This window comes from Chamaea fasciata, unplaced genomic scaffold (genome assembly GCF_029207755.1).
Source record: "Chamaea fasciata isolate MVZ Bird 193981 ecotype frontalis unplaced genomic scaffold, bChaFas1.0.hap1 SCAF_8, whole genome shotgun sequence".
Taxonomy (NCBI): Eukaryota; Metazoa; Chordata; class Aves; order Passeriformes; family Sylviidae; genus Chamaea; species Chamaea fasciata.
In genome coordinates this window covers 28,802,431-28,824,301 of record NW_027094093.1, presented here as the reverse complement: position 1 = coordinate 28,824,301, position 21,871 = coordinate 28,802,431, and the positions used below count along the sequence as shown (strand labels likewise).

Sequence of the window (21,871 nt, the reverse complement as noted above, 5' to 3'; positions counted from 1 at the left end):
GCCGGCGATGGCACTGCCCTGAGCGCCCCGCCGGGGACACCCCGGCTCTGGGGACGCCCGGCCCTTCCGGAGACTTTGGGGGCGCTTGCGGGTTTTGCCTTTTTTCTTTCTTTCTTTCTTTTTTTCCCTTCTTTTTTTTTTTTCTTTTTTTTTCTCTTTCCCCGCTCCCTTTCAGGGTTTTCTCCCGGCGGTCATCCCCTCGCCCGCGGCCCCGTCCCACAGGGCATGTCCCGGTCCAACAGCGTCAGCCCCCCGGGCTTCGGCGGTCCCGCGCCCTGGGCAGGCACGGAGCAGCACCGCTCGGCCTGGGGCGAGGCGGAGGCCCGGGCCAATGGCTACTCCTACCCGCCGCCTCCCAACAGGTCCTCGGGCAAGAAGGCCTCCCGCATGTCGAGCAGGTGGAGGAGCGAGGAAGACTACGAGCCCCGGAGCCGCGGGGAGAGCGGCTGCAGGATGATGAGCTTTAGGTCCAAATCCGCCTGGCAGGAGCACGGTGACGACAGCCGACGTCACCGGTCCCGCCACCCGCCCGGCAGTGATTCCCCCGCTGCCCCCAACAATGCCAGCCCCCGGCAGCTGGGGGAGCAGGGGGAGGTACGGCCCCGCTCTGTGGAGTTGGGGCTGGACGAGAAACGCATCAAGGCCAAGATTGAGGAGCTGGAGGAAGAGGACGGGGACGAGGGGGACTCCGAGGCGGCCTTCTCCATGGGCAGTTGTTGCAATAGCCTGCTGCAAATCTTCAGGTCCAAGAAGTTCCAGTCTGAGAAACTGGAACGTCTCTATCAGCGCTACTTCTTTCGGCTAAACCAGAGCAGCCTCACCATGCTCATGGCCGTGCTGGTGCTGGTCTGTGTGGTCATGCTGATCTTCCATGCCGCACACGGCCACTATGAGGTATCCTATGTCGTGGTGCTCTCCCTGGCCATCGTGCTGATGGTGGTGCTGTGCATGGTGTGCAACCGCAACAACTTCCACCAGGACCACATGTGGTTGGCATGCTACTCTGTCATCCTGGTGATCCTGGCAGTGCAAGTGGTAGGGGTTCTGCTGGTGTGGCCCAGGAGCGCCTCAGAGGGCATCTGGTGGACCGTCTTCTTTATCTACAGCATCTACACGCTGCTGCCGGTGCGGATGAGAGCTGCGGTCATCAGCGGGGTGGTGCTCTCTGCCATCCACCTGGCCGTCTCCCTCAAGATCAACGCGGAGGATAAGTTCCTCCTGAAGCAGGTAGGCTGAGTGATTTGGATGTGTGCTCAGCACTGAAGGGAAGGGAAGTGGGGTGCTCTGACTTCCGTGGGCCTGCCTGATGCTGGAAGGCTGGCAGGACTTTCTGCTGAACTCCTAGGTTACGTGCTGCTGGGTGGGATGGTGCACCAGTGTGGTGGCTAGCCTGTAATTTGGTGTTCCGTCGTTTCTGATCCAAGTTAAGGCTCAAAACATGCAAGAAGTGTGCCTTGCTGGGTTCCCACGAAGGCTGCTCCAGCACTGTCAGCCAGCCCTGCTAGTGCCCTTCAGTTGTATTTAATGTAAACAGCCCTGTGCTAAGCACACCTGTGGAACAGTATCCAAGCATGCTGCTGTTTTACTGAGAAATGTGTAGGAAGTCTGGCTGTTTTTATCAGGTAGAGGTTATTCTTGTGGGTCACTCTGGGTTCAGTGTTGGCGCAGAGCTTAGGCACCTTAGGGAGAGCGTGCTCCACGGGAATGTGGGGTAGGCTTTTTGGTTTAGAAGGAAAACGTTTTGCTCTGAGATGTGCTGGAAATCTCGATGGTGAAAAAGCCCGGAGTTCCCCTACAGGCAGGATAAAAAGTACAAAAAAAAAAGAAGTATAAATGCCGGTTGTTATTTAGCTTTGATATGATGTTTAACTGAAGCAGTTCAATTCACGGGAACAATAAGACTATTATCAAATGCGTTACAGTGCAATTTTTAATTACCATATCTGTATAAACAACGGCAGTACAAGGCGCCACTCTTCAAGCGAAGCAAGCAGCCTTGGGACTCGTGCTTTAAGCTTACCACACATAAAACGTTGAGGCTGTGAGGCAGTTGTCATCCTTCTGATGTGCAGGACTCTGGGCAAGGATGAGCCTGTCACAGAGTCAGCCCTGATGCTTGTGTGTAACCAGGGATTGTTTATTAAAATCACGTCTTAGGTAGTTTTACAGCCCTAACGCAAAATAAAGCCTCACTCTCAGTGCCTGCTTTGAGTCTTAGTTCTGGGTTGTTTTGAGTTCCACCTATTGCAGAGGCAAGAAAAGTTGTAGGACTTAAAGAAAACCTCATCACGATGAGGCTGTCGCTGTTCTGCTGTACAAAATACTCTCTTCTTGAAATTACTCTCTTCTTCCCCCTGCCTGGTTAAGCCAACCTGGGGAGTTTCTGGCTTTGTTCTTAAGTTTGCTACAGATATTTTTATAAACTGTACATGACATATTTTTCTTATGTTTGATAAAGATGGCTTTTTGTGCATTTCCAGCAGAGCATACACTGTGAGTGGGACAGTTGGTATTTTTCTGCTTGACTTGAAAAAGTTTGCTAATGGCCTCAGCTCTTCCCCACTGGGGCTCTGTTCTTGCAAAACCTCATATGTGCTTTTTTGCTTTATAAATTGATACTTCTCCAGTTGAAATCAGTGTGTTTGGAAACCGTATCCTTTCACATCAAGGCAAATCCCATCATGATTGCAGCTAGAAGATTTAACAGTCTGTTATGAGCAGAGTTTGGAGGATACTAACGAATAAAATGCCATCATGTTGGTAACTGTATTTTAGTAGGAGGGAGCCTAAATTACAAAGGCCGAATGATTGACTCCCTCAGTAGAAAATCTGGAACAATTACAGCCTCCTGCCTTTCCAAACAGCAGGTTGTTTGTTGGCTTGTGTATGTATGTGCACTTGTCAAAGGTAGAAGCATGGACGGTAGGTGATGGTACAGTATGCACAAATCTGTGCATTGCACAGTTGCTTTCACTTTCATAGTAATGCTGGGGTTTTCCTACGGTTTGGCAATCAATGTTCAGTTAATGAGGAATGTCCTAGGAACACTCTTACTTCGTCTTCAAAGGCAGAGCGTCTCTCCACGTTGCCTGTTTATTTTTCCTACCAACACAGTCTCTATCTTGCTGTGGTCTACACTGGCGTAGCACAGGCTGAATTCAGCGGGGTTGTACAAGGCCAAGCATCAGATTCCTCACACGTTTGTGTATGAACACGAGCTGCTATCTCTGGCTGTCTGATAGAAAAATCTGTTCTGCTGAGCACATTGCCTCACAGCTATTAGCAGGCCTTCCTCACTGGGGCTGTATCTCGTTGCTGTGGAAATCTGTTGTGTTCAGCTGTGCCCCCCTAACGCACGCAAGCCCTGTTTTCCTCCTTCAAACTACCAGGGGCAAAGGCAGGTGAAGACCAGATAAGTCAAGAAGAGGGAGTTAAGATGTTTTCTGTGACCTCATGCTGGCAGTCTCATCAGCCGGGGTTTAGTGGAGCAGGAGTGGATGTGAATGCATCTGTGACTGTGTGACCGAATGGTACTTTACATCCAGCAGTCACAGAAGAAAGGCTGGTTAGGATGTATATCACCTTTCCTCTCTTTTTCATGGCATTTAAAACTATAATACTTAAACAAGTTTTACTTTGCGCATTTTGCTTTTAATCCTCTCTGAATTCTCCTGGTTTCCAAACCAGGAGAAATAGTACACTTCTGTTATGATCCACGGACATTTAAAGCAGAGTGACTCTTGTGTTGACTCCTGAGCACTTTTATAAGGCAATGGAGCCTGTTAAAAACTCCTCTTTCTCAAGAGAGTGAAATTCTTGGTAGTAGGTCCCTTTTGGGGGAAAGGCAGCTTGTTGGATTCCCTAGCTGAGGATGCATGAGTTTGTTGTGTGAATTATCTTCTCTTGTCATTGCTGGATTTTTCTGTCCCCAAACTCTCCGGTCCAAGGCTGTGCTAGTCAGACTTCATGGAAGGGTTAATGCAGTCTGATGGTTCTGAATCTATAAGGTGACAGGAGTAAAAGTAGCTATCATTGTTCAGTCTTAACTGAGCTGCTTCTTAAAATAATTTTTCTGGGGTCACTGGATTTGGAAGGTAGGCTCTGGGTTCTCTTTGTTAACCTGGAGGAGTCTGTCTTTCAAAAGAGATAGCACCCCTGCCAAAAAGATGAGTATAGTTGGTACCTCTGAGTCTCATCAGCTAGAGGCAATGATCTTGGCTTCTTGAATTGAGTTTGATTGGAATAAAAAAGTGCTAATTATTGCATTCTATTAAAAAGTTATCCAATGCTGAGGGAGGGGAGAAAAAGAAATCCTGTGTTTGAGAATTTACTTGTTTCCAAAGGCAGCATGGTGCTGGAAGCAGAACACAGTGAATAAGTGATGCTCCACCAACTACAAATCCTGTCTCTTAAAAGAGGGGTTTTCGTGTATTCCTGTGATCAGTTTGCTCTAGAGGACCTGCTTTTGGATTTACTGCGGTGGGGTGATGACTGTCCCAGAATAACACAAGGACATAAACCTGAAGACAAATACAGATTACAAATATGCTTCACTGCATGGAAGTGTCATCTTCTCTCTGCATGTAAGGCTGTCTCTTCTCAGGCCGGCCTTTTCCGTGTGTTGGCTTTGATGCACTTTCAGGCTCTGAAAACACACTCTAGAATTCATGTAGGCATTACTTTACATGTGAATGGGGCTTTATAATTCTTAACTGAGAAAGAAGTGTACTGTTTATCGGTGATCTGCCTTGCCCTCACGGCAGAGATAACAGTGAGATTTATTCTCTGCCCAGCTGACCCGCAGACTTGTACGGGCGCATGGGAAGAGCTTCAGCCTGTGGGTGCAGATGCTTAACTGAAGTCATGTGAGGAGACCAGCTGCCCTCAGCGCAGATAGTCTTGAGTAAGCACTGGCATTTTTGTTAGGCTATGGGCTAAGGGACAGGGAATTTCACAAGAGAGTTTATTGGACTCTGAATCAGACTTAAAAAGGGATGGGGATTCTGTGTGGGAGTGGGTGGGGGACCAGGAGTAGGAGATAAGAATGCCACATACAAACATCAAACAAGCCCATGGACTGAGGTTAGATTTACTCCTGTTTTCCCATCCAAACCTGTTTTATTGTAACTTTCTGAGGTTCCTTGTTCAAGGATACAGTTAAGTCTTTGTAGTTTATTAACTCAGTGCGAGTGGGTGACTGTTAAGGTACCACGAAAAATAAATACCTTCTTTTTTTGTCTTGTGTCAGTAACCTCACTGAAAGAGAAACTGAAATGCACTGATCTCTTTTCTCCCCAAATACTGCTGCAAACCTTCTGCAAGGATCTCTGATAGCAAAGCTCTGAAGTACCTGAGCACGTCTTTTGTTTGTCTCTCTGATTCAGGGCTCCTTCTCACTCAGTCCTTTTCTATGTCTCCATCATAACAACATTACATTAGTACTCGTCATCCTTCACTTCCCAAAATATGTGTATGTGTTGGCCTTTCTCTCCGTCAATGCATGTTAATGGTCTATGATTGATCTGCACCTGCATGGTGGCTCTCTTGAAAGTGCAGCATTTCAGTTTAAGTGTTTCTCAGAAGATGTTGGTATGAAAACCAGTCTCTCTCCTTTTCATAAATAAATTCCCTTCAGCAGGGCTAAAAACAATTTCTTACTGTAACAGGGAATCAACTTGAATCTTGTGGAGATCTCCTAGCACCTCATAGAGATGCTTCCTAGTTGGCAATTGGAATAGCATTCAACAAGAAGTCACACAGTAGGAGAAGTAGAACTGTATGTTCCACCTCAGCCTCAGCATGCTTAATATATGTAAGTGATGACTGATTTAGAGACAGATTTTCAGCAGTGTGTTAATCAAGTCCTTGCATTGTGCTTTCATTTCCTTCAAGCAGCACTGTTTATTCATCAAGAAGGAGAGATGAACTACCTGGAATGCAGATGGATCTGTGTCAGCTCTCCTGTGGTTATGTGCTGCCTGTTTTACTTTTGTCCACCTGGAAAATAAGATTTGAGTAATGTTTGTATAGGATGGGATTTTTAAGGTGCTCAGCCACATGGGTCCAGGTACTGGATGCCTCAAACAGCATTTAATGCTCTGTTCTGCGTACACATTGATATCAGTAGGGCTCTCATGCAGTAAGAAGAGCTCTAGCACCGCTCACTACTGAAAAATCTGCCTGTGCAGCAGTTGCACCAGAGTTAGTGGAAATTGATTTGCTGTCTTCTGTTCGGGGGCGGGGGGGGGAAAAATGGCAACCTGAAATATTCAGTAACTGTTGCATTGATAGTTGCTTTCCTAGAGTAATTCTGTAATAGAAGTAATTAAGTAAATCCCTGAGGTATTGTGTATCAATTTAGTCCTTTGTAAGAATATTGTCTTTATCTCTTGGGCATATGTTGCGTGAGGTTTACAAAGGCGTATCGGTTTTTATCATCTCCTAAATTACTCTGTGATCCTGCCACCTCCTAATTTACCCCCTTTCTTTATCCTCCTTCCCCCCACCATGAATTAGTTTAATATTTCACTGTAATGTTCACCAGTATCAAAACCTGGTAGTGTGATAGAGTCCTGTGTGTTTAATTTCTCATGTTCCTGGATTCTTAATAGGTTTGTTGTCTTGATAAACTGACCTATTTGTGCAATTTCTCTCAGCCTTGTGGTAGTAATCGCATTTTTATAGGTGGCTTGGATCTTGGTGAATTGAAGACAAAGCCTAAAAGAGGTGATTGAGATGCACAGCAAAAAGACTTGTTTCTCTAGGCGTTTTTTATGACATGCTTGAAAAGGCAGGGTGTGTTAGTTCTGGTTATTTCTGGAGAGGTGAAGATACTTTGGAGCAACATCGGGATTCATGAAGGTACAGGAGGCAGAAGGATAAACTTCCATGCCCTCATCTTACAAAGCAGCCACTGAGTTGCCCTTCAGTGTCCTGATAGCTTAGTTTGACACCAGCGTGGCCCCTGTCCTCTGTCAGAGACCTGTCCAAGGCAGGACATCTTATTTATGTGGGCTTTTGTGTTAAACCTCATTCAGATGATTTATAAACCTGAACAGCAGTGGATATAAAATGCTGATTATCCTGGTGCTAAAGGCTCACTGGAACTGGTCATGCCCTCCTGGAGCCTGAATGGCCCAGTGCATCCTAAATGCCCTTTTGCTCTGAGCCCACTGTGGTGTGGGCAGCACTGCCAAGGTCTGGGGTGGAAGAGGACTGGGACTCAGCCCAGCTGGAATGTGAACTTTGGGCACCAGGCTGTTCTCCAAATGCATTCAATTTGTGTCTGATTAGCTAATCTTTCAGTCATGTACCATGGCTCCCTCTCTGTCTTTTAAGAAAAGTGGAACGATCGCTAACTTTTTAGCCATTGCAGTAGTTGGAATAGTTTCAGTCTTTTGGGAATACCTGGTTTGGTCATCTTTGGTACTACGGGATATTTACTCTCATTTTCTAATCGAACTAAAAAAACTGCCCTTCTGTCCTGGTAGAAGACACAATGAAAAATTCCCAGCAACAGCTGAAGAACTGAGAGGTAAAAATCAAAATTATTTTGACGGCAGATTCCGTGCGTGTGGTAAGGTGATCAACCCTGTAGCTGGTAGTGGCTTCTGAAAACCCGTCCTTTGTAAAGCTCCTATCTTTCTCTTCTCTTTTCCTTCTCATCTCTATTTTTTTTTCTTCTTGTCTCACTTTACTTATTTTTATTTTTTTCTGTTCTTTTTTTTTCCTTTTCCATCTTCTTTTTTTTTTTTTTCCATTCTTTTTTGCTTGTGCATGCGGGTGCGGTTCAGAGAAAATACCCACTGTTGTCTGAGGAGGTAGAAGAGAGGGCTCCAAGTTTTTCCAGCCTTGGGCAAGGTTTTTCCTCCCATCTGCTTTATGCTGTGGGGTTTACATGGCACCTTGCACAGGTAATCTGTACCCAGAGGAGGTGGTGCGGAGGGAGCTGCAGTGCACCAGATTCTCCCTCGAGCCTTCCAGCTGCTGTATGACTTCATGATTTGCTACATGTTGGTTTTTTATGGCCCAGAGGGGTAGGACAGTGACAAAGTGTGTGCAAGGAATGTGAAGATTTACAGCTTCTGGGAAATGGGTGGGGTTCCTGTCTAACTGCTGTGTGACTTTTTCATCTCCTGCAAGTCCTGTGTTTTGATGTGGGATGTGCTCGATGTTAGTTCCTTCCCTCCCTCTGAAGTCTAGCCTAGTGATCTGAACTTGTGATATCTTTCATCCATAGGATGCTCTTTCTTCTTTTTGTTTTGACATTGGTGATACTTAAAAAAATTTTTTTTTTTTGTCTTTACCTGAGATGTAGCCTGCTGCTGCCAAAAACTTGATTCATTATTATGGAGTCCTTAGGCTAGGTAAAAACCCAAGGGGAAATCTCATGTGAATGAAAAAACACAACCCCAAAGATATTAAAAAGGATAATCTAGTTATGAGGGGGTGTGGGAAACAGACAAGAATTTTAATATTTGTCTCCTGAACTCCTAAATGTTCTCACCTTATCATAAGAAAGTTGGAAGTTTCTGGCACTTAATAAGGTCACACATAAAATGGCTGTCAGGCCAAGACAAGACTCAAAATGCTTTTTAGCGCTGGCAACTGGACCACTCCCAGCAAAACTCTCCGGGATGTTTTATGATGGTGCTGACTCTTGCTGGTTTCATCACTGGCAGGTACAGGAATGGCATCATTCAGCAGACCTGCAGTAGAATTTAGCATTCTACTAAATGCTAGAATGGTCTTGCTCTGACACTCAGAGAAATGGACTGAACACATTTTAAAGTTTTGCCGCCTTCTTCCAGTCTTGCTCTTGAACATTTGGGAAGCTCTGTCCCACCAGGAGCCTGGTAGTAGACAAGCCTGTGAACTGCTTCAGCCAGACACAGTTGGTTTTGCACCACAAAGATGATGTGTTTACACATGGTAGGACCCCCCACAGCTGAAGAATTAATGGGCAGCATTGGCATCTCCAACAGCGTTGCTTCTGGTGCCAGGCTGGCCTCACTAATGCCAAGTAGGATTTTTGTTGCAGCACTCACTATAGAATGTTTCATTGTATTGTCAGGCTTTGTTCTGCAAATAAAACATCATTATGCACTTTTTTCCTTCATATTTATATGTCACTAATGTAATTGCCATGTATCTTTATTCCCTTCCCCAGACATCAGGAACACAAATCATATTTGTGTATTTAAGATGTTATCAGGACTGTCTGTAGTGTGCATTGTATAGTCATCATTTGTGGCTTCTCCTACTTCATAGCAATAGAAATAGCAGAAGAGAAGTATATTTCAAAGCATCCTCAATCCTGCCCTGATTTTGTTTATAATTCCTTTACCTAGACTGCTTCTTCTGCAGTTTGAGTGATGAGTTTCCAGATGAAATATTAAACTGCCTTTTCTTTTCATGAAAAGTTTTACACACCCATGTAATAGCCATCAAATTTTTTACTGTGAATTGGATGTTTGTGGTATTGCCGTGCTTGGCTATCGTCCTGTGTTTTCCTGGGAAACTTTGCTTTTGGGAGGTTGAGTTTTGGGAACTAAAGCTGCTCTTCAAATTCAATATACACATTCCACTAGCATCAGAGTGCATCTTTGCAGACAGTAAACAAAGGACTGTGCTGATGCAACACAGAGGGAATAGAAATAAAGAAAGGTTTATGTTTCCTCTTTCTTTTTCCCCCGACATTAGAAATTGATCTCTCAAAGAGGCAACTTACACAAGCTGTTTATTCTTCAAATATGTTTGCAGCTTGTATAAGACATTCTGTCTCACTTCATAGTCAGAAGAAAAGGCTATGACATTGCTTGCAAGGATCTGTCATAAAATGTTGCTGATGCAAACAGTTCCCTGGCTGTATCTTCCCTTCCAGAAAAAGCCTTGCCTCCTTCCCTTAATTCCCTGCTCTAGACTAAATGCTACAAGCACTGATCCCTGTGTCACTCTCACTCTGCAAACTGAATTCTTAGAGCCAGCAATGTGGTAAGGGACTACTCAAATCAGTATTTCTAAAAACAGGAGTTTGCTGGTCAGCCCACAGATGACAGAGCTCCTCAGACATGCTTGCTGAGTGATGAACTGTTTCCATTTGCTGGGAGGTACCCAATGGCAGCTTTATCTGCCTATTCTTGCTTGATATGTGGGTACTTATACACAGAATTGCACAAATGGGGGGGACCAAGGGACGTGTTATTAATGAAGATGTATCCATTTAAATGGGATTTCTTTTTTGGGGGCAGGTGGTTACTAGTAATCTCATAGGGGAGAGCAAGAAATGCTCTGTGCTACCAAGGAAAGAGGAGGCTCTGCAGTGTGGTGGGAGAATGTGTAATCACAGTGTCAGTCTCACTCGTGCTGAAAGCTAAATGCAGTCTTTCAGGCCGCTGAACATGAAGTAGGTTACTAGTGTGGGAACTGCTGCTGAGTGGTGAACTTTCTGGATCTTAAGGCCAGGATGGACTTCTGAGCTCATTTAACAGTACCCACTGAACAATTTTACACCTTAAAATTTCTTCCATTCAGATGGTATGGAATTAAAAAAAGTTTAAATGCTGAATTGCACAGTATTTGTCAGTTGAAAAAGCAATCTGCAGTGATTTCTGAACTGAAGGTGAACTGAACCAATACTTATATTTTCCTCTCTCCTCTTAGTAAGACAGGATTTAAATACCCTGTGATGGAACATATTGGGGATATTTCTCTGCTCAAGTTGGTGGCATCTACTTAAATATAACACAGATGGACGTGTTAGTTGTGAAGGGGTTCTGACATCATGCCCAGATTTTGTACTAGATAATTACATTCTTGGCTTCTTAATTGATGTTGAATATGGCATTTTTCTTTGCTCCATGTCTATTCTGGACTTTTTAGCAGTGCACCACCAAATAGATGCTGTGCATATGGGTTTACTATCATATCTGAGAAATCTGCAAGGCTGTTGACAAGCCAGGAAAATGAGGGACTAGAGCTCAGGCTTTTATCTTCTTGGTTGTGTCGGTGTGCTAGAACAAGTGCCACCCCCTTGATATGACAGATGTACTGATAACTTTTGAATGGTACAAAACCAGAAATGATATGATTGAAGGATACTTCCAGAGCTCAGATATCCCATCCTGCTGCACCAAGACAAGACCAAGTCAGTTTAAACCATTTGTGGCAGGTGCTAGTCACAGACCTGTCTGAAAAAAACCCTCCCTTGTGTCTGCACTCTGGGGATCACAAAAGCACTGATGCGCTTTCTAGTGTGCTTGTTTTGTTGGTGGTTTTTGTTCAGCAAACCAGCAAGCACAGCCCTGGGCAGGAGCAGACAGCAAAGAGCTGCCCGTGACTAGAGCTCTCTGGCTGCTCTCAGATGAAACTGGTGCTTAGTTTCCTTGTCTCACCTGGCCTTAGTTCCCACCCCACCCAGAGCCTGCCATTCTCTGCTGTCACTAACAGTGCATTTCAATGACATCTGGCACAGCTGGGTCTCATTCCTGAGTGGGGCCTTCCTGAAAGCACTGCAGTACAAGCAGTGAGCTCGAAGGTTACTCATCCTTTCACAGGTGACCTCCTCTTTGGTGCCTGGCCCTGCTCCGCTGTTAGGGTAGCTGTACTTAAGTAACTCCTTAGAACTCCAGGGCTGCTCCAGGGACTCTTAAAAGTGTATGCCTTTTGCACTGTGGTAGAAATGGCTGTGAACGAAAACCTAAGGAAGTATTTCCCGAAAATATTTTCATATCTCTAGAGAGAAAGGTAGGAAACTGCAATTTTGTGTGTGTTTGTTTGTTTTCCTTCTTCCCTAATGCAGGTAAGGAGCATCTGGCTGTGTCATGACACTGAAGGTTTGTCCAAGTAATTGTGTCTAGGAAAGGTAACACTCTGTGGAATAGTTAAACCACAATACAGAGCACACTATACAGAAACTGTAGTCCACTGCTGAAACCACCTTACTTGTCTATTTTAGATGCAAATGGACCTGGTTAATTTAATTCACTTCCAGAGGGAATGCAAACTAAATAAAGTCATGCTTGTTAAAAGAAGTGTTCTCACAGGTTTAAATAATTTTCTTCAATTTATTTTGATGAACTTTTCTGAACAGACCAATCTTTACCATAATATCTTCAGGCTAAGACTGTAGCTTATGTAAGTGAGGAGTACTTTACACTATTAACTTTGTCCATTGCCCTTGTATTTGTCATTTTCTTTCAGAAGAGATAGTGTAACTCTGTGCTGTGTGCCCTCCCCCTTGGCAAGGGCCGGGGCTGGTTGTGATAGGGACAGAGTCTAGAGAGGAGCTTATCTGTCATGTTTAGCCAGCTCTTGGCCCCATTTCCAAAGCTGCTTTTCAGGAGCCTGGTCACGAGTGTCCCCTCTATGGCTGTTCCTGTGCGAGGGCTGACTGCTCACAACTCCTTACCAGAGAAATGATCTGCTTTCGCAGCCTGACCTCTTGCTTGGGGCTGAGACCAAACCTTTTTGTTGCCAGTTCCTTAGCAGCTGTGACCAGGACAAAATACTGTGTGTCTAAGATCTCAGGCTGCCACCTGGAATGTCACAGAAGTGGCAGGTGATGCTCTTCTGTGTCTTTCCTGAGAGAAGCTCCTGTGGTTTCCAGCAGCTCTCCTTCTGTTTAAGCCATTTGCAATACTCCATACGCTATTGAGGCAGTGCCTTGCTGCAGCATGAGCATATCTTCTGCATGTCAAACTTCATGGGGAGATGCTGTGACAGCTCCCTGCCTGCCAAACCTCCTGCTGAAGCTTATTGGAGAAATATTGTGCTCCCTTCAAATGGGTGGCATTGTAACATTGGCTTGCTCATTGAAACAGCATTTGGGTCTGGGCAGAGTGAAAATGTTGATTTCCTTTCAGAAGAAGGGAAAGAAACCTGAAGGGTGCCTTCTGCATAAACAGTGGTCTTAGGCAGAGCTGCAGTTTCCAGGCCTGAGTCAACTAACTTTTGGATCTTGATGGCCATGACATTTACTTCTCCCCTCTGCTATTCCCTATCCCTATTAGATCTGAAAGGAGTCTTACCTCTCTTCAAACCATACCCTAAATAATTGTTGCCTTGTCTAGTTTTTATTTAGCACAACAAGAAACGAGTTGGAATCTAAATGCCTCCTGCCTATCACCAAAAATACCTTTTTCCCTCTGGCTGCTTGCAAAATGCCTTTAACTCCCCTCAGGGCTTTTCTCTATGAAGGGACAGCTGGTGTAGAACAATAGTGACTGATTTACACTGATCAATCCTCACATTACTGAGAGGCATCTGTCTTCTCCTAGGCACCCTGCAGTGTATCAGAGACACACTGTTGGAAGATGTGCCTGCAGTGTCCTGTCTCTCTCCCCAGCCTGACTTCTCTGTAGGTCTTGGGGTGGGAAAAAAAAAAAACAACACAAAAAAAAAAACCAAAACAAACAAACCTGGGAAGAAATACTAGCAGTGAGAGGTGCTTTTCCTCTTCTTCACTTATGTGGTAATAGATCATTGAGTCTGTTTTTCCAGTTTTTTTTTAGTTGTGTGTGCTTCAGCAGCAATACCGTTACTGCCTGTCAAACTCAGTAACTGAAATGTTTTTTGCAGCCCAACTCACCCAAAGTTAGTTTAGCCCATGTATTTGGACCAGAATAGTCTGGGAGGTGCACATGCACACCTGAGCAAAGAGTTTAGAGGGGTTGGTATCATCTAGTGAGAAAGAAGTGTTAATGAGCTTGGAGCAAATGCAGCTGAAGGATGTTAAGGACACGTTAACATCCTGATAGGGACAAATGCTGCTTTCAGACTCTGCTGGAGGGAAGGACATAAACCCCTTTTTTGTAGAATCATGAAATGGTTGGGTTGGAAGGGACCTTAAAGATCACCTAGTTCCAGCACCCCTGGCGTGGACATGGACATTACTAGACCAGGTGACTCGGACCCCCATCCATCCTGGCCTTGAACACTTGTAAGGATGGGGCATCCACAGCTTCTCTGGACAATCTGTTCCACTGTCTCACAATTCTGTTTTTCCAGGAAACCCTTAACAAAACAGGAGATGGGATGACCAAGCATGATCTGTCCACCTGCTGCAGTCCTCCCACCCTCTGCTTTTTCCTTGCTTTCACCTCCCCAGTGATGTAAACAGGCCCAGGAGAAGTCCCCAGGCAGTGCAGCTCTGTGTTCCTGCCACCAGTGTTTATTTTTCTGATGCACTTTACCTGTGCAGGTAACTAGGATGAGCTCTGACAGCCATCAGCTTTTACTGAAAGCAATCAAATAGTGTTGCTATTACTGACAAAAGAAAAGGCAGTCACAGAAGGTGGCTGCAGGATAGATCTCCATTGCCCTGTCCTCCAGAGTGACAGCAGGGAACAGTTTGTTTCAGTGGCTCTTACCTTCTCTTACCTTGGTGAGAAGCTCCAGACTTTGCTAATGTTTTGAATATCTCTGGTGGTCTGGTTAAAGTTTCCTTTTTGGTCTCTAAGTAAGCTGCAGTCGATAACTTTATGAAAAAAACAAGACTGCACTGATTCCTTGCATTTTTCTTTGGTACAAGTGGAATGTGTGGTGAGAGCATGATCCAACAAGTGTTACTTTGGAAGACTCACCTACTGCCTGGGATTCAAGTAGTGCCCAGTCCCTTGCACTTCATGTGAGGGCAATTAGCGCACGTGCATGGCAATTAGTGCTGCAAATGAAGTTGACACGGGTGTATTCTGCCTCTTTAATGGCTTGCTTTTCTCCTCTGCCAAAAGAGCAACCAAGCAGTCTCAAAGGAACCTGCCGCCTTCTGATATTTAATTTGCTTCAGGCTTAGGTTGGCATCCTGCCTCTTTCTTCTGCTGCCACGCCTGGCCCACCTGCCTGCTCTGCTACCAGTGCTGCAGAGGAAATGATCCCTATTTCTGGCAAATCAGGCCATGACTTGCCCACGTGCTGCAGTTGGGCCCCACAGACATCCAGCACCATCTCCCCCTGATGTGCTCTGTCACTCCTGGTTTCTGACCTCCTTTCAGCAGAGCACTGGGCTGGTTTCTGATGAGCTGCACTGCAAGTGGCAGCGCCTGGCAAAGGAACCCGCTGGTGGGAAACTGCAGAGCAATTCTTCTGTGATCAGTCTTCTTGAACTAGATATCACAGTGATGGGGACCTTCAAATACCTGTGATATCCGGTGTGCATTTGTGACCAATGATGGCTCTGGAGTGTAGATGGCATGTGTGTAGGTCCCATTTACATGAAGTGACATGATATGATTCCTAACCAAAATTTTAACTGTTCCAGAATATTTTAAAAATTAAACTGAATAGGAAAAGTCTGGCAAAAAAAAACCTTGCAGTTGAATACTCCGTGATTATAGGAAAAGTAAGGGATTAAAATTCTAGAAGAGACCTACAACTCACTGAGAGTAGGAGGAGGGCATAGAAGTGTAGATGGAGCACGTTAAATTGATAATGAAGTTTTGGTGCACGCCTTCCTGTATATGGCTTTCCTCATTGCACCTTGTGCCATGGACCACACATCTAGGTTTGTTTTTGAATGCTTGGAAGGTCATATTTTTAGAGTGTCTCTTCATAGGAAGTTGGTAGTTTAGGGTTTATATTTTTGGGGTGGAATCTGATTGTTTCCCCAGAAGCAGGGCATGATTGCCCAGGAAGGGAGTATGTAGTAACCAGCTTTGCTTTGAGTGGATGATGTAGGCAAGAAAAAGTTCAGCATTAATCTCTGTAAAATTGTCTTAGAGAACCCATCTACTGGAGATAACACGCTGGGTTAATGGTGTTACTTTGGGAGCCTTTTTTATGCACCACTGATTACTGAGACAGTTCAAATGTGGGTCAGTTTTCTTTCTTTCCAAGTAGAGTTTGCACAGAGTAACATGCAAGCTGTTGCTTTCTAGAAAATGTGGGTCAAGTGCTGTTTTGCTGAGGAAATCAGGAGGTTTTTCACTTAGCTAGCATTAATACTCAAGTGCTTCCTGACTTCCTTGTGCCAAGGTCCTAGGCTGTTGTGCTGATGAATAACACACTTTCTGGAACAGAAGTGTGCAGCGAGCCATGATTTTGTGTCATCAGGAGCACTGGCTCATGTGATTCACGGAGGTGGATGGAGTTCATGAAGGGTGTGTGAGCCCTGTCATCCCAGCTGCCTTCAAAGCAGCTTCAAAATCCATGAAAAGCAGCTGCCCCAGGAGTGCTTGGTGACTTTTGGGAGGAGCAGGGGTAGACAGAAACTGTGTGGGACAGGACTGCATATTCCTCCTTTTGAAGTAATGAGTATGTGGAACAGACTGTGGTTGGGGAGGTTGTGGGGGGTAGAATATTAACCACGGTGAAAATAATCCTGGAGGAGCACATTTATCCAAGCTGGCACTTGGCACATGTGTCATGATGGAATTTTCAAAGAAGGCCCTAAACAAAACAGCTTTATGGAAGAACAAAACAGCATTGTCAGCCATGGCCAAGGAAGCTGTGCCAGCACCTCTTTCCGTGTCTGTGCTCTGAACTGGCTCATGTTCTGGGGCTGTTGCGTGCACACATGTGTCTTAGCATCTGCCTTGAAGGTGCAGAAAAGGGTGGCTGGGCTTTGTTTGCACTAAGCTATGTTTTCTAAAAGTTTGCTTCTTTTTTTTTTTCATTTCTTTTTTTGTTTTTAGAGCAGAATAACTAGTCCTAAGGGAACGGTGTATGGTATAGCGAGATGTTTTGTTTTGTTTGTCTTGCACAGCTGTCTTTGTGAGCATTCCCTTGCCTTGAGTCTGGGAGGCTACAACATAGCCCTCTGCAGTGATCCTGTGTCTGATCCAAGCTTTGGGGCTGGCTCAGCCCCTTGAGCCAGCAGAATCCCTCTGTGTGCTGGGGTGTTTGAGGAGTGTGATGAAGGTGGTGGTCTGATCCTCCTGGAGGAGCATGCACAGTTTCTGTCTTGATCATGGTGAGGTCACAGTGCCAGAATAAAGTGGGTTGGGTTATGTTGTGCAGTGTCTCCTATTTGCCACAGTGAATTTATGGACAGCTGGCTTGACCCATCTGCCCTGCAGTACAAAGGGAATGGTTATGGCTTCCTGAGATCCTTTGGAGTTCCAGCCTCAGTAATGAGGGAGCTTAGGGGAGGTCTGAGGAAGGAGTGAATCCTTCTTGCATCCTACTGGATTGGTTAAAATGTGAAATGAAGTTTCCAAAGCCATTCTTTCCTGTGGTGCCTTGGCTCTCAGCATGGTATGCCTCAGGCATCTGAAAGTTCCCAAGTGGGTCTTGTGAATTTAGACATCTAAAATCTTCCTAAAGAGCATTTTTCATTGACTAAACAGTGTGACTGCCTCCTCTTGCCTCTAGCCATTTCTACAGAATAAATAATGAGCTTGTGGGCTTCTGTATTTCCTACTGTTCAGTCCAGCTTTTAAATGTAGCTGCACTTGAACAGGCATGAGCTGCCTGACCACTCCTGCATACCACAGCATGCTGATTACTGATGTGATCTGCAGTGGAAATTGGTGTGGCAGAGCAGAAAGGGTTCTCACAGTGCCTTCGACTAAACTCTGAACAGCAGACTTCTGCTAGGAATGAAAGAAAATACAGTAGGCTTGGGGGCTTGGTGTCTGTTTGGTTTTGTTATTTATGGGAATACAGCTTTAAATCTGAATGTGGGGGAGCAAAAGGGAAGAGGTTACTATGGGCAATTCTTTGTGTGTTGGACTGAAGAGGAAAGGCCTGGTCTGTGATGTGCAGGTAAAGGGCAAGCACTGAGAGGTGCTGATGGCTTCCCTACAGCTTCCTTGCTGAATTCTGGGCTTGCAGTCCTGCCTGCCTGTTTCCCTCTGATCTCCACCACTTCTGTGCCATCCATGGAAAGAGCGGGCCATGGCAGCCCACTGTTGAGAAGAATTGAGAGATATGGGATGGTGGAGTAAGGCCTGTGGGACCCTGGGAAGGGTCAAACTGAAAATGGGATGCAAAAGAGAGTTGTGTGTGGGGGGACACAGTAAACACCTTGCTGAGATGGAGGTGTTTGCTGTATGGAGATGGCAAGGGCAACAGCCTGAGAGAGAAACCAGGAAGATCAAGTAGGATGGTGCATGGAGCTGAGGAGAGACAGCTGTGAGTTGTCATTTGGAGTTATTTTCAGAGTAAACTTGTCTCTGTTCTTTTGAAAGCAAGGATCAGTCTTATAATCTGGACTGGATCAAGCTTTTTTTTTTTTTCCATTTTCTTCTCTCCCTTGAATAAAGGAAAACACTACAAAGAAGTTCCAATTAAAATCAATTGTGAAGCATTATCTGTGGCCTGCTGAGCAAAATCTCACGAGCTAGCTGAATTAGCAGTCTGGTAGTGTGCTGTGTGGAATGCAGGGAAGTGCAAAGGCTTTGCTGTGGCACCAAAATGGGCCAAGTGTGCCCAAGACCTGCTGCTGTCTTGGAAGGGGGCTGTGGGTTTGTGGCAACAGGAATTAGTGAGTAAAGATTGCTCAGTATTGGATGAAGGAGGATTCAAAGAAGAGGGTGAAGGGAGGAGAGGACAAGGGGCAGAACAGAAGTAATACTCTGAAAATGAGACCCACAATGTCTTGTCACAGATCTTATATTGGGACTAACACAGAAATTTCCTGGCGTGCACGTGCTTGTCCTTTTTTCATGTGTGACTTCTCCATAACAAACATCTCTCAGCTGGGACTGACAATGGAAAAATTGTAGGAAACTTTCACTAAACAACTTGGTGGTAGGGCTACCTCCTGTTTTGAGTTTTTCTGTTTTAAAGGAACCATCTGCTGTATAACTGTAAACACAGCAGACTGCAAGCTCAATCATCCAAGGGTCAGTATCCATCTAATGCACACTCCTGGCAGGTCCCCGTGCCCTGTCCTTTTGTTGCTGCCACCGCTTCTTCTTCCAGGCTCTGAGCCTGTGGGACTGGACAGACTTAACTTTGCAGATCAAAGCTTCCCAGTGACCACACTGCATGTCCATGTGGACATGCAGACGTACCAGGAGCAGGCAGACCCAGGAATAGGTGAAGCTGGAGTGTCACCTGAGCCGCAGTCACACTGGGTGTTAGTGTGGCTCAGGGGGTGAGTCAGCCTGGCACCTGAGCAGGTGTATTCCAGTTTCTCTTTGCAGGGTGCTTTACAGTGTCCAGTCATGTCGGAAAACCTTCAGGAGACAAAGCAGAGTACTCTGCAGAATACGTTTCCCTCTGCTTGCCCCTGCCCAGCAGCATAGATCAGTAGTTGTGTGCAGAAGTGTTACTTGGAGGGCGTTGGATCTTGTGTTAAAGCAAATCCTGACTGCGGGGTCTTGAGCTTTTGCATAGGGTAGGCTTCGCACAGCTTTCTTCCCATGCTTTGACTGAAGTCATGTTTTACCTGCTGAGGCCTCTTCTAGATGGAACAGGTGGAGGCTGCCAGGGCTAGGTGGAAGGAAGGAGAGCTGCTGAGGATGACAACTTAGGTCATTAAGACAGGGAACTGTGACAGGATCTGTTGGAGGAAGTGCTGGTCAGGGATGTGCTTACCAGATGTGATTTCTCCTCAGCAGAAGAGAAATCTTCTGGCCTGGTTTAATGCACACTATGAACCTGCATAGCCTGGCACAGCCACCAAAAGAAGCATTTGCTGTGGCAGAACAATTGGTTTTGTGGCATGTGGAGACCCAAATCTGGGAACTGACTGGATCTGAAATTACCTGAGGAAGGGGGAGAAGGATAGTTTGAGATGATACAGGGGAAGACAGGACACGTAGCATGCGTGTTAGTGCTTGTGTGGGTGAAATTGTGTTCGAGTTCAGTGTGAGAGAAACTGGCCAGAACACAGCTCTTGAAGTGGTTATATATGGTTTAATGCATCTAACTAATGGGGTCTGACCTGGATTGCATCAGAGAAAAAGAAGAGAAAGCATTTAACACTTCTTTTGTTAACAGGTAGGCCACATCATTGGGCTTGAGAGGGCCCAAGTCCTCATGCACGTCTTTAATTTAAGCCCTGCTCTCTAGCAATTCATTTTAATTTATCAATTTCATCTTTGTTAAGCTGATGAGGAAATTAATGCATGTTTATAGAGTCCATGCCACAACTGATATGAGGAGCAGCTGGTTAATATTTAGCAAAGTTCTCCTGAAGATGAGGAGTGGTATACAAGTGCTGTTCTGACTGTACCGTGATTACTCTTGAAAGTAAAGTGTTGTTTTCAAGAATGCTTTTGTCCCCTTCGTCACTGTCCTTACAGTCACCTTAAAATATCTATACTCATATATTCACCCATTGTCTAGCTAATACAGAATTCCAAAAGCATATATCCCTACAACCTAAAGAGAGATGTGTCAGGTGAATGAAGCCTGCAGAGAGCCAAGCTAAGAAACATGCAGAGCAAAGTGACTCAGATGGCAGAATGCCCCAAAGGAAGCTTTCAACGGGGTGATTCATTAGCAGTCAAAGAGTCCTTTTTCTTTTCCTGCTCTGCTATATTTACAGTTTGAAATGTGTGCACATCTCATGGAAACGGCCTTCCTAGTTAAAGTGTTGTTCTAAATGGGAGAAGAGAAGATTTTGTGCTTTATGTTTGGTAGGCTGTGAGGCTTGGAATCCAAGCAAAGCTTTCTTTAGGGAGACACTTGCATGTAGTCTGTAAGGTGTTACTAAAATCTTGTGCTGATAGCACTGCAGTGATTTGGGCTGTGATTTCAATCTGCCTAAAGAAGACACCCAAATTCCAGGCCTGGATTAGTGCAAAAATGAGAGACCTTGAATTTGTGAGGTAATCCACACACATTCTGGCTTTTTCAGAGCGTGCTAAAGCATCATGATACCTGTGAATCCATTAGCATCAAGAAATCCCACTGAAGCCAGGGTAAATGTGTTACCACAGGGATATGCATAGCTGTGTGAGTCACGTGAAGTACAGACAGCCCCTCTCTGGTCCTGCAGAAGAGCGTCTGTTCAGTAGCATCCAAAGTGAGTGTGATTTCTGCGTGGCACTCCCAGCAGTGTGCTGTGTCATGATTGCAAGGCTCATGCTGTTCATGTGTGAATACCATGAGGTTTCCTGCATCAGTGTTGTGCTGGCAACAGCCGCCGGCTCCTGAATCAGTTAAAGCCAGGCACGATGTGGGCAGGCTGGTAGCTGTGATTTACAGGGCTCTGCTGGATTAGAAAGCCTGTTGTCTATCAACACATTGTCCAGGCAGCACAATAGGGCAAGGTAAGCACTGGAAAAGCAAGGTCAAAGAGCTGACAATACCATATTGTATTGCGTGACCCTGAGCAAGTGGTTTACATGCCTTGCTTCTGCTATTCTGAGTGAAACCAGAATAGTGCTTGCTTTTAGAAAAAAAATGCTTTATGTTCTGTGGGTGGAAAGCATTCATCTGAGTGTGAAGTATTTCTGTTGTAGAAAGAGATAGTCTCCCTTTCCGTAGTTTCCCCATTCCCAGACCTGGTTTTCGGGGAGATCAGATGCGCTGGTTCCTTTTGAAAGATGAAAATCTCTTTGTAGGTGTTCTGTACTTCATTCATCGCAATCCATCTGGAAATGCATTTTAGAACAATCCATTTTGTTTGTGGCTTTGGCTGGATTTGCATTCTCCAAATAGCAGAGTGTGGTTTGGGCTTAATATGGGATATATGGCCTCTTTGGCTTGGTTTCAGCATAGGCTGGGGAGAACTTCTCTTTAGGTTTGTAAGGCAATAGAAAAACGTGAGATATCTAGAAGCAGAAACTGATATGGCTGCTCACTTACAAGCAACCTATTTGGAATAATTTGGTGGTCTCAGGCAGCCAAAAAAAAAAAAAAAAAAAGAGGACAGTGCCTTGTGGAGGATCCTAGCAGATAAAAATGATTTATTGTGAAGGATCAGTTACTGATTCAGGTTGCTCCTTGAAGTGGTCTCCTGTTCACTATTGGTGCAGTG

General features: G+C 45.2%; 1 protein-coding gene across 1 annotated transcript in view; it reads left to right on the top strand.

Annotated features, from left to right (window-relative positions):
• Positions 1-21,871, top strand: part of ADCY5 (adenylate cyclase 5) — a 203,287-nt gene continuing 181,416 nt past the window's right edge. Inside the window, exon 1 of the mRNA XM_066190271.1 lies at positions 1-1,227. Coding sequence (XP_066046368.1) covers positions 226-1,227 — 1,002 coding nt within the window. The 5' untranslated portion in view covers positions 1-225. The remainder of the gene's footprint in view (positions 1,228-21,871) is intronic.